The 12,049-nt window shown below is 40.9% G+C and overlaps 1 protein-coding gene across 2 annotated transcripts in view; it reads right to left on the bottom strand.

Annotated features, from left to right (window-relative positions):
• Positions 1-7,009: 7,009 nt before the first annotated feature.
• The window catches only part of palmda (palmdelphin a), a 20,458-nt gene continuing 15,418 nt past the window's right edge, over positions 7,010-12,049 (bottom strand). Inside the window, exons 4-8 of one of the 2 annotated variants that reach the window (XM_085378974.1) lie at positions 10,260-10,374; positions 10,141-10,165; positions 9,971-10,054; positions 8,777-8,937; positions 7,010-7,972 (exon numbers count right to left, since the gene is read on the bottom strand). In XM_085378974.1, the coding sequence (XP_085235100.1) occupies positions 7,010-7,972; positions 8,777-8,937; positions 9,971-10,054; positions 10,141-10,165; positions 10,260-10,374 (1,348 nt within the window). The remainder of the gene's footprint in view (positions 7,973-8,776; positions 8,938-9,970; positions 10,055-10,140; positions 10,166-10,259; positions 10,375-12,049) is intronic. The other variant, XM_085378975.1, reaches the window with a different exon arrangement.

Here is a 12,049-nt window from a genome sequence, read left to right as displayed (position 1 = left end):
CTCAGGAAAAGGATTACTGTGCAATGGAACTGAAGAGAAGTGAAAAAGTTAAAAGAGGACAACAGTTATTCGAATATGTTGCCAGATAGCTTGTAGCTAATGCCTCACCAACAACTTCCATCTATAAAATGGATGAAAGATCTCAAGCTGAAACAAACGTTTGCACGGCCGTGTCCCCGTGCTGTTTGAGCTTTATAATCATCCCCAGACAAACACGCTTCTCTTGGAGTGATACAACCTGGCCAAACCCTGTATGGCTCCACAGTTATGGAGGCGAGGGCTCGTCACAGCTCTGACCACAAGATCTAGTCAATATTTTTACAGATTTTTATCGCCTGTCTTGATTCTTACAAAGAGAGATTTATCGTATTGTATTTTTGCTGCATATATTTATGAACTGAGCAGTGCTTATAAATTCTTAAAACTTTTATTTGTAAAAGGTTTATAACATATTGTGATGGTAAGATTATTGAAAACTTTCCATGTTTTTTAGAAGCTGATATTTCCGTGTGGTGTGTGCGTATGTGCACGAGTGTATACCAATCCATCCTCCTTACACATGGGACTTACACATGAGTGGCTCTGGCTTCTGCAGTATGACTCCAGAGTACGTCCACTAGTTTGGATAAAAGGTGCGTTCAAGTCAGCTCAGGATGCAGGATTTCTCTGTCACGGGGAACAACACCAGACAGGAATGCAGCAGATTGTTTGGGATCACTTTATTTTAGCTGTGCTACACTGCAGTGTATTACTGAATAAACTATATTACAGTATCTCAAACTACCTAGCTAAACCTGCGAGTCACTGTGCAACCTGAAGCTAGATCCACAGCTCAGTAGATTATAGTAGTTTGGCTTACCTTTTCTTTACCTTCTGCCCTACCTTCCTAATATTTTAATCCTACATTTACAACTTTTTATGACAATGTTAAAGTAATACTACTTTTCAAGTGCTGAAGGTGTTGTTAGATACTATAATTAGCTTTGTATCCACACTAGGTGTTATAGTTTCAACTTGAAATTGAAGGCGAAGCTTTAAGTACCTTAAATAGAAAGATTGCTAATAGAAGGCTGCAAAAAAACTTTCCCACTGAGTATTTTTCACCAGCCACTCTGATCAGTATGCTGGTGGTAATTTTTTAAATAAGACAGAGGTCCATTTTTAGGTGCTTGATTGACATGCTCCGTCTTGTGTGATTAACACACTGGCCAGTTACTAATAAACATAAGGAACTATGTTGTTCAGATTTTTCACTCAGTTAATATTTTCCTTTAAATCCATGTAGCAATATTAGTGCTCAAATGTTAACAGTGCATTTGGCTCTTTGGTGATGTATCTCCTCCAATCAGCTTCCAGCTGTTAACCGCCTACTCCACCGCACTGCACATATTCTGGCAATGTTAACCTCCACCTGAAAAGATGGTGTTGACCACAAAACCATCACTGGCTTCAGTTAAGCTGTAATATAACAATAACGGCCGTAGTGAACAGCATCAGCTTTTATGCCCATCTTTATATACAGTCTTTATACACACCCTTGTGGAACAGCTAAAAGCTGGAAAAGCTTTTGACTGGAAAGCTGGAATTCTGGAATGAAAGTCGACGACTTCAATCCAAAGATAATGCTGACTGGCGTCTGACCCCTGACCCTGGACACACTGTCAGTGACTCGTGGAAATGAAGCAGTAGCAACCATGCTACAAAGAAAATAGTCCTAATTTAATAAACCTGTCACAACTATTCTTTTTTTTTTCCTCCCCAAAACATTCAGTTTGCCTTACTCCAAAATATACGGTTAAGGTAGGTCTACCACCTACGATGGCTCAGACCTGGTTAGATTACCAGGATAATTAATACATCAGTGTTGTCCATCTAAAGATTTTTGTTGGAGATTTAGTTCAATTTTATTTATACAGCATCAAACAACACTGTAAGGTAGACCCTACAATAATAATGTCGGATTATTCACACATATATCAGTTATTACTGCTAGAAATGGCCTTTTGCTGACCACATATTGGAAACTGAAATACAGAAAACAAATGCAACTAAAAATTCAACTCAAAGTGCAAAATGTACACCCCCACCCCCTGATCAGAGGTCACAGAGGTCGCAGACTGCACTTAGATGCTGTGTTAATGCTTTGGGAAGTCTGAATATGCTGCTTAAATCTCTGTGTTATGAATTCTGAGATGTGTTGAATGCACTCTGTGAGAACAGGATGAAGGGTCAGCATGTTTCTGTGTTGCTGTGATACTGTATTATAACCTGGATTACACTGTACTGTGCACTCAGTGATCAGCCTGTAATTTCAAGGATTTGAGTCCACATCCACACCTGGCTGCAGTTTTACTTTAAGTTTTGTTGTTTTTGCATTTAATTTTGTTTAGTTTTGGAAATAAATTGAATTTAGATTTCAGATGTACTTCTCAGCTGGTGCAAAGGTCCGATCTTCAGTGTGGAGTCACAGATGTTTCCCTCATACGTGTTATTTATGTGTATTAGTTTGTTTGCATCCACATTCACTCATTTATTATTGCCAAATAAAGGTGTGGTGATCTTAAATAAAGCATAACTCCTGAGTGGTGCTCAGCGTTTCTTTATTCTCCATCAACCACATTCACCTACACAACTAGAAACACCAAGTAAACGAAGTGAACTGCTGCATTGTATATTTAGCTGTACTTGGTCTTAATTTTGTTTTAGTTCTAAACACTTTCAGGAGAAATGTACTTCAAAATAACACAAAAAGCATAGAAGAGCTAACCTGGAGTCTGGATCTGCAGATTTCCACTGTGTGTTCACAGGGTGGGACTCACAGGGTGGGACTCACCCACTCGGATTAGGATGAAGCACATTTATTATGGGATATCACCATGGACACACACTTTTACAGCAGACATGGTCGTGACAATTTCTAATCTCGTTTTGTTTAGGCTTCTCCATATAATGACAATATATAAAAATAATAACATGATTCTGAAAATGTCCATGCTGAAAACTGGCATGACCCCAACAAGCTTCAGTGTCCCTGAGAGACAAGTACAATAAAAAAGTAATCAGTAACTAATTACCAATTACTTCCCCAAAAAAGTAATCCCGTTACTTTACTGATTACTTATTTTCAAAAGTAATTAATTACTTAGTTACTTTTTTAAAACACGATTTACAACCTGAGTAGGTGATAAAGTGATAGATCTTTCAGCCCAATTCTACTTTTTCTGCATAATCCATCATACAAAATGTAATCAAATGGAAAAGTCTCTTTTTTTAACTTGTTTCATTAGTTTTAATCTTTTAACTTCATGCATCAAGCAAACATTTAATTACATGCAACATTCTCTGACTGGAAGAAATTAGTTTAACATTTAAACCTATTTTCTGCACATTCCAGCTCATAAAATAAAATATTTTTTGTGTTTTCACTCACTCTTTCAAACAGATGCAAGTAAAACACAGCAGAAAATAAATAAAGTCAAAGACTCAGCGGTCCTGTTGCTCTATTTTCACCTGTAAAGCAGGAGTGGGGTAGGCGGAGGTTTACCCTGGTGCAGGTGTGCCACGGTCAGTGGAAGAATCCGCGAGTTTCTCTGTGAGTTTCCCATTACGTCGTAGCTACTCGGTGCTTGTTGGAAGTTTAGGGGTTTTTTCGCTGTAAAAAGAAGTTTTCTTCCCACGCACAGCGGACACTAATGTTTTTGTCACTTTTTATGGAATCAAACTCAAAGTAAGGTCAGTACTTCCACGCTTTAAACGCTGCACGCTCATACTCTCTCTGCACTCGATATGTGATCCATTGTTGATCTGCACACAGCTGTTGTCACTAACGTCGCACTCGCTTACGTCACTGTCATGAGACATTCTCGCAAAAAAATCACGGTTTTAGTAACGCAGTAACGCAGCGTTCCTACGGAAAAGTAACGGTAATCTAATTACCGTTTTTGCAATAGTAATCCCTTACTTTACTCGTTACCTGAAAAAAGTAATCAGATTACAGCTGTGTTTCCCTCCAGTTTCCCTCTTTACTGTATTCAAGCCCTGTGTTTTCCTCTGCCCTTTGTCACGTCGTACCTCCTCATGTGCTGTAAGTCGCTCCGTGTTTCTGGTTTCAGTTTTTCTACGCTTCTAGTTTCGCAGTGTTTTGTTCTTAGTTTTATACTCTAGGTGTTTGCTTTGTTTTCTGTAAGTTATATCATGAAGGGTTTTTCCAGCAAATAAAGCTGCCGATTCAAAGTTTGTTTTTCCGTGCACGAATGTCTGCATTTGGGTCCACGTCCTGCCTGCCACAGCACAAACAGTTTCATTGTGTTTGCTGATAAATATAATGGTGGCTGTGTGCCAAAGCCAGTGATACGGGCACCTGCATTAATGACGTTAAACTCGTGGATAGTTCTTTAATGACACGAGCGACTAACAGAGAGTGATATCCAGCGTGACTCTGTGGGGACGTCTGAGCTGACTCGTGTCACACAGGATTAATGTCGCACACGCATTAAATGGTCAGAGCAGCGTACACGGGATGAGCTGGTTTATTAGCATCATTGTTCTAGGGCTTTCTACATGCTCGTCATCTCACACACTGCACCCAAATGTTTAAAGGCACTATCAGAATGGACACTGAAGGAAATTTCCGTCCCGGGTTTCCTCCGTGGCGTTTTGTCCTTTCCTTATAATACTCCTAATTATTCAAAGTAACACTCAGGTATGCCGTTCAGCTGGGTTAGTTACGACGTCGGGAGCAGTTAGGAGAACAAAGTGACAGAAACTGTTCAGGTTGCTTTCCCACAATCAACTCAAAGGTTTATTCATCAGACAACAGCTTATATAGAGGAAAAAGGTTCGTGTGTCAGCATGTTCTCAGTTCAAACCGGTACAGACCAAATAAGGAAACGTCTTCCTGCCTCCTGAGCAAAGAAGTATCCTTTGTGTAGTTTATCTCTTCAGTTACAATTTATGATCATCCCAGCAAAATACACTCCTAGACATAGAATACAGAGTTCTTTCATTAGTGAATTCTGAAACAAACCACCTGGCCTTTAACAAGCTCTTTTCTAAAGGATAAGGAAGGGAGGATGGGAGTAAGGAAGTGGTCTCGTCTCTGTGGTATTTTCGACCTTGGGGTACCAGCCTGTGAGTCTTACACATTAATTCTTGGGTCACAGAGAAAGAGAAAAACAACTAGTAAATGGGCCTTATTGAGTAACAGTTTTCCTGTATAATATCACTATAAAACAATATCCTGTAAATGCTACCATGGTATCAAAATATCACAACAGACACCGTATCAGAACGAAAGGGTTTACAAATGCTGATGACAGTAAAATTATGATTTTACTGTCAGGTATTTACAAACCAGATGTTTAAGCTTCCACTGTCAGGAAATGATGAATATTGCTTCTCATATGCAAATGTTCCAGTTGGAGAAAGCACAACTGAAACATTGGCACCTGAGCTGTGAATGCTAATGCAGTCATGCTGCTGTTGTGCAGCTCAGTCCATCCAGTTATAACAAATATCACACTTGTCCATCCGGTTGTTGTTCAGTATTTATCAGCTGATATTGTTTTGGTATTATTAAACCCACGTGGGCCAGCCCAGAACAGAATATGCTGCATAGCACAGGAAAGTAATGCAAACATTCACCGACACATTCAACACAGTGTGAAGTCATTCTGAAGTAGGTCACTCCAATCCGTTATTACCAGCAGAGGGAGCCACAGTGCGCTCCACTGGTCAAACCTAATATTGTGTCTGTTGCTATGGGAACATGTGCTTGTTCTGTAATATTGTTTAATTTGGACCTGAGGACTATAAGAAGATCATTAATGTTATTACCTCCATGTGTGTCTGTGTGTGTCTGTGTGTGTCTATGTAAACCATTGTTTTGAATTAATTCTGATAAAGGATTTTAGATTGGGGTCATGGTAACTACCCATTAAATGTTAGCTTACATCCATTACGGTCTTCAATATCAGCTTCATGATTTATTGGTTGAAAACGGACAAAAAGCCTTTTAAATTCAAAGTTCTGACTCTTAAAATTGTGCTGTGCATTGTCAACATATGGAAAATATCATATCAAGATCATGTGATCTCTCCTCAACAGATCAAGAGCTGCGTCTTGGAAATGCGTAATTTTGGTTAATTTATTACTGTCGTAGGCTTTTGGGAACAAACAAAACAAAAACATGCATGAAGCTACAAAGTTCTTCAGGCTAACATGCTGTCCAAACCTAATCCTAACGATCAGAGCTGGGCTTATTTGAGTGCTTTGAAGCAGTAAAAGTGAAGCATCTTACAGTCCAGTCATCATCATGCTGGTGTTGCTCTGCTGTTCGTTGTCACAACCAGCAGCTCTGCAGTGTAACAATGAAATGAGTAAATGTTAAACAGTACAGTTTTGAGTTGTTATTCTGAGAGGTTAAAGCTAGCTGCCTGGGCTTTGAATACTGGGAGCTAGGAGCAGACATGCTAAAGCACTGCTAGCACATGTGCAGTAAGAACACGTGTGTCACTTGGATTTAATCCTGTTCAAAGTGATTTATTTTGGTTTGTCTTTTTTCTCCATGCATTCCAACTTCAGATGACAGATTTGTGGGTTAATCTTTTCAAGTCATCTTACATTTTACATTAATCTGTAGCATATATATCCTGGGGCAACATACTGAACTCCCAGTTGCTCTCTGATGCATTCATTCATTCATTCATTCATTCATTGTTAGTACTTGTTAGCATGGAAAACAGTGCTTGTGTGATTGTGTGTGATTTGGTGAAGTAGAAGCAGAAAAGCGCTATATAAAAACAGTCCACTTACAGCGACACACAGCAGTATGTGATACGTGGGGAACACGTTATAAAGACTGACCAAATTAAACAGGGCTCTTTAGTTACAGTGTCACATGTTTATTAGCTGGAGATGATTTCACATCTTCCCTTTCACAAAAGGTCACTAAGCGCTCGAGGAGAATCGGTCATTTTAGGCAGCACCACGTAAAAAAGAAGGCTTTCAGTTAGCAGACACTACAGCACGGTTGTTGTTTTTTCCGGATCTTTCTGACGCCTGGTCCCACCGCGCTCTCTCTGTGTCCGTCTCCAAGTCCCTGCACGTGTGCAGCAGCTCTATTGCTTGCGCTTGGCTTTGGAATGTGCCCGTGGCTCTTCTTCTCCTTCATGTTGCTGTCATCATAGTCTTCATCGTCCTCAACAATGACCAGTTCAGCCTTGAGGGAACCTTCAAACTCCCGAACCTGCCGGCTCTCGTCCAACGCTGACTGAAAACCCATGAATATGGCTGTGATTGGCTCAGCAGTGTCCAAGACGCTAAGGACTGTGCAAGGAGGGTCATCTCCAGTAAGGGGTGCTCTGTGTCTGTTCCCAGTTTGTCTGTTTGACTGGTACAATGATGGGCGGTAATGTTCTTCCTCACTGATATAATCAATAGCAGGAATATAACAGGGAGTGTAGCTGAAGCGTGTGTGTGTTAGTATTTCCTGGTCATGTGTTCTAAGAGGTACGCAGCACCTGGATGGTTCAGTGATCCTGCTGCTGCTTCTGGTCATGCCACTGGGCTGGTGGCTTGCAGACCCGCCTTCCTGAAGACGGTGACAATTTGTCACTGGATATGAACTACAGTGACAATCTCGCTGGTTGCCATAGTGATCCAGGCGCGTCACACAACTTTCCGTCAGATTGCTTTGCTGGCTCCTGCCTTCATTTTTGATAAGACAGCTGTCCTGGTTACAGTAGTGATGCTCACTGTGTGGGTTTCTTTGGCTGTTTTCGTTGGAGCTAAAGTCTTTGTCTGCTTTGTGTCTTTGCAGGACATCATAGTGTCCTGGCTGCTTCCTGAGGTCATGCTCCTCCACCCTGTTCCAGTTTTGGTGCTTTGCTTGACCATGCATTGTAGCATTTCTCAGTAAATGTTCCACCTCATTGGCCGATAGCTCAGAAACACCATTCTGGCCACGTGATGCCTAGAAGTACAAAAAAACCAGGACTCAGAAACTGAAAGAAATTCAAACACAACAGAAGCTAACATGACGCATTCTGTTTATGTCACTTCACGAGCTACTTGAAAAGGAACATGTACAGCTAAAATGCTTGTTCTTTGTCAGCAGAATTGCTAACAGAAATCTATATTAGCTTGAGATGTTCATGCCAGTGTTTCCCACACACAGGCTTTATTCGTGTGGGTGACTGTTTTGCAGCTAAGTGAGGCCACAGTTCAGGACTGTGGATTTGGAGTTGCTACTATGTGATACAGAACTCAGTTAAGAGACAGTGGATTATTGCTCCTTTATTTATTGTCATAGTTTTTGAGATTTATTAAAATAAAGATTTAAACAAAGGAAAAACCAACTAAGAACCATGCAGATGGTTCAAACAGTAACAGACGACAGTCGGCTGCATCCTTCATTACTGTAGTTTTCTCTCTCTTGAAATAGAGAAACGATATAGTGCATGCCTCCATTTATATTCATCATATACAACAAATCTTTGTTTGCCTTTGGCACCCCAGGTAGATAGCTTTACATTAATCCAGTGTAACATTAGCCCCACCCAGTCCACTGCTCTGTGCCAGTCGCAGCTACTGGGACTTTGGTAAAAATGCTGGTGTCATTATTACCAGTTGTGGAGTATTAGGGTCACTAATCAAAAGTTACAGGGAGCTAATATTCTCATACAAATCTGTTTCAAAGCTAAAATGGAATAAAACAAAGCATGCACCTCCACTGCTTAAAGTGAAGTCAGGGTTTGGCTCAGAATAATAAAAATACCTGCTGAGAGTTGAGTGCACAAACACACTTCTGGACATCATCAGGAACCCTGAGCCCGGTGTTTTGGTGAAAGTCTTTCAGAAGAACATCAGGCGTAGAAAGTACTGAGCTCTCCCCAGTCAGAGTATTTTTAGCCACATTGAGCTGCATGTTAAACAGAGCTGGGACACAGAGGGCAGTTAATGCAGTTAAAGTTTATCCTGATTATCATGACATCCGTCCAGGTGCACAGCACAATCCATGTCCTGTACATTAGTTAATGTAAGTCTCCACAGGTCATTCTCAATGGGTGATACAAATGTATAAAAATAAAGCAGAGGAAAAAGTTCGCTTTGAGCTCTGAGATATGGTATATCTGATATAACATATACAGGACAGTATGTGTAGAACCCAGAAACATAGATGTGTGGTCAAAGATGAAAGAATGTGCACTAATGAGGTGAAAAAGTTACATTTATGTGACTTTCTGATGTCCTTTTTAAAGATCTGTGGAAAATGATGAATCACGTTTTTTGTGCAGAAACTAGGAGTGAGTCATATAGACATCCTTTACTCAGCGTTCTGATACCTGTGCAAAGTTCACAGGTAGATCCTCAAAAACTAGAGCGCACTGGAACGCCAAATTAAAGCAGACATGAAACACTACACACATACAAAGGCTGATTTACAACGTAAAAATCCAGCTGTTACTCATAATCTGTGTGTTTGTAAAGAATTTAAAAATGAGGACAGATTTTCCTGTTTGAGTGAATGTAGCCAAACAATGGAGCCAATTATTGTTAAAGAGACAGACAGTATAAGTGGACAGTATGTCCTTGGTTTTACTGCTGCAGCCAGGGGCAGCACAAAAGGGTTTTCCACTGAGTTATTGGTTCTGTCACCAGTTAGCTAACATAAACCAATGTGGGTTTATTAGCCACAACCAACCAGGCGACGTCACATTCTGTGCTGACAGAAGATGGCGTAAACATCTTTTGAAAGCACTTATTGTACTGTAGCTGCCTCCACCAGTTTGTGAGAGTGAATGAATAGTGGCATTGTAAAGCACTTTGGGTGCCTTGAAAAGTGCTATATAAATCCAATCCATTATTAATTATCAGAACACAGCACTATAAATTCAGTTCTACATTTGCAAACTCTTGTGTATTTCAGTGCTATTGTGTATAACAGTTTTAAATGTATGAATGATCTCACGCTGCCGTGGTGTGTTTGGCTCACACTGTTCACTGGCTGGTGAGGAGAAGGATTCAGGGATTGCTGTGGTTATGTGTAATGGTTCTGCAAGAACAAAAACAGAACTGTTAGCTTGGGTTCATCTTTCGTCGCAACACCAGAGATGTTGCAAATGATGTCACATGACTTACCAGGAACAAAGCTGTTGTGGGCTTCCTAGAAGACACGCACAACTCAGTAAGTATAACAGGTACTAGAGGGAGCACAACACTACACCTGTGTATCTGTGAGAATGTGTGTTTGTATATACCTTGATAATGTCCTCCGGACTTTTCTCCACTGCCTTGAGTCTACTGAGGATAAAACTCTCATTAACGCTGATCATAGACTCTTCTCTCTCCAGAGAATCCACCTCCATTTCAATCCTAAGGAGACAGAGGGGTCAGAGCAGGGTAGTAACAGGGCAGGACATCACATGAGAAACAGTAACCTCTGGGCCTGAAAATGTGGCCAATGTGAAAGTGACAAAAACTGCAGTGCCTCTGAAGGCTATTTGAGGCTGGCAACCTCATAGACTCTCTTGTTAAAATACCCAACTTTACAGCATTAAAGAGCATGTTTAATTTTTGATTTGTTTTGTTTTGTTTCAAGTAGAGCTGTGCGATAGAACGATAACGATATGTATTGCGAAATAACTTTTCCTCGATAGAAAAATTAAACTATTGCGATAGACCTCACCGCTCTGGTCCTCTTAGAAAGAAGAACAGCCAATCCAAATTAAGTTGCGCAAAGCCGAACCAATCACAGCCGCAGCGTCACGTGACTTGTTACGTACAGCACAAGTGCCAAGCTGCACATGTGTATTTGTTTGGGAAGCAGCCAGCCGCCGTGCCGCCCGGATAATGGAGAAAATGAGTGTGCTGACTAGAAAAATCAACCGAGAGCATGACCGAAGGTTACCGAAGAGAAAACAGATGATGGTTCCAATGCCGGAGAGCTTGTCAAACGGAGGAGCCACAGAAGTCCCGTAGTGTGAAGGTATTTCGGCTATTTCAAGTCTGACAAAAAACATTAGCGCGCACTGTAAATTGTGCCGAAAGCAAGTCTGGAAACACAATAAAGCGGTGCATGCTCAATCTCTGACTGGAAGCGCTAATTCGTCATTCGGCTTTTGTCAGACTAAAGTAACTGTTAAAACTGTTTGAAAAGCTCAGCTATACAACAATGTGTCATGATCCTGGGTCCTTTTGACCCAGCGTTTTGTGTTTTCTCTTCTTGTGATTTTGGTTCTGTTCTTCCTCTGTTTAGTGTTTATTCTGTTCTGCCCGTGTGTTCCTGTATCTAGTCCGCGTTTCTTAGTTGTGTCCTTTCATGTGTAAGTTCCTGTTTTATTGTGAAGGTCTGCGTCTTATGTGAGTGTTTTCATTTGCCTCCCTAGTCTCGTCATGTTAATTACTCCCAGCTGTGTTCCCACCAGTGTGTAACCTCCCTGTGTTCTCTGAGTGTATTTAAGTTGTGTCTTCTGTCATAGTAGTTGCTGGTTCGTCTGTGTTGTTTCCCCTCGGTCTCCCTGCATCTCTCCATGTGTATTTCCCCGGATCTCCCTGCATCTTCGTTTCTGGTTTGTGTTGTTAGTTTACCCAGTTTAGGTGTCCGGTTTCATGTTCACCCACCATTGCTGTTTGTACCCACTCCTGTAAATAAATACTCACCTGCACCAGAGCTGCCGCCTTTTGGGTCCTTTCTCCAACTCCACACGGCTTGCCCCGGCAAACCGTGACACAAGGAGAGATTGAGAATTTCCTTTTAGTTCTCAGTTTATTTGATATTGACAAAAGTTAGTAAATTTTGTCTGTTCTTCTGTAAAACAAACTAAGATTTATTTTTAGAATTAATATTTTGTTTCTAAGTGGAATTGACAATTTAGTCTGTTTCATTTGTTCTGTTTTGGCAGATATCCAAGAAAGGGTCTCCAGTATGAAGAGTTGGACAGCACCAGGGCCCGACATGGTTCACGCCTACTGGCTGAAGAAGCTGACTGCACTCCACGAGCGTCTGGCAGCACAAATGAACCAGCTGCTAGTTAACGAGAGACACCCG

The sequence above is a fragment of the Diplotaxodon limnothrissa genome, linkage group LG18 (assembly GCF_057381915.1).
Source record: "Diplotaxodon limnothrissa isolate DT_005_m linkage group LG18, D_limnothrissa_male_GT1.1, whole genome shotgun sequence".
Lineage (NCBI taxonomy): Eukaryota > Metazoa > Chordata > Actinopteri > Cichliformes > Cichlidae > Diplotaxodon > Diplotaxodon limnothrissa.
Note: the sequence above shows the minus strand (reverse complement) of the source record. Positions and strands in the feature narration are given on the sequence as shown.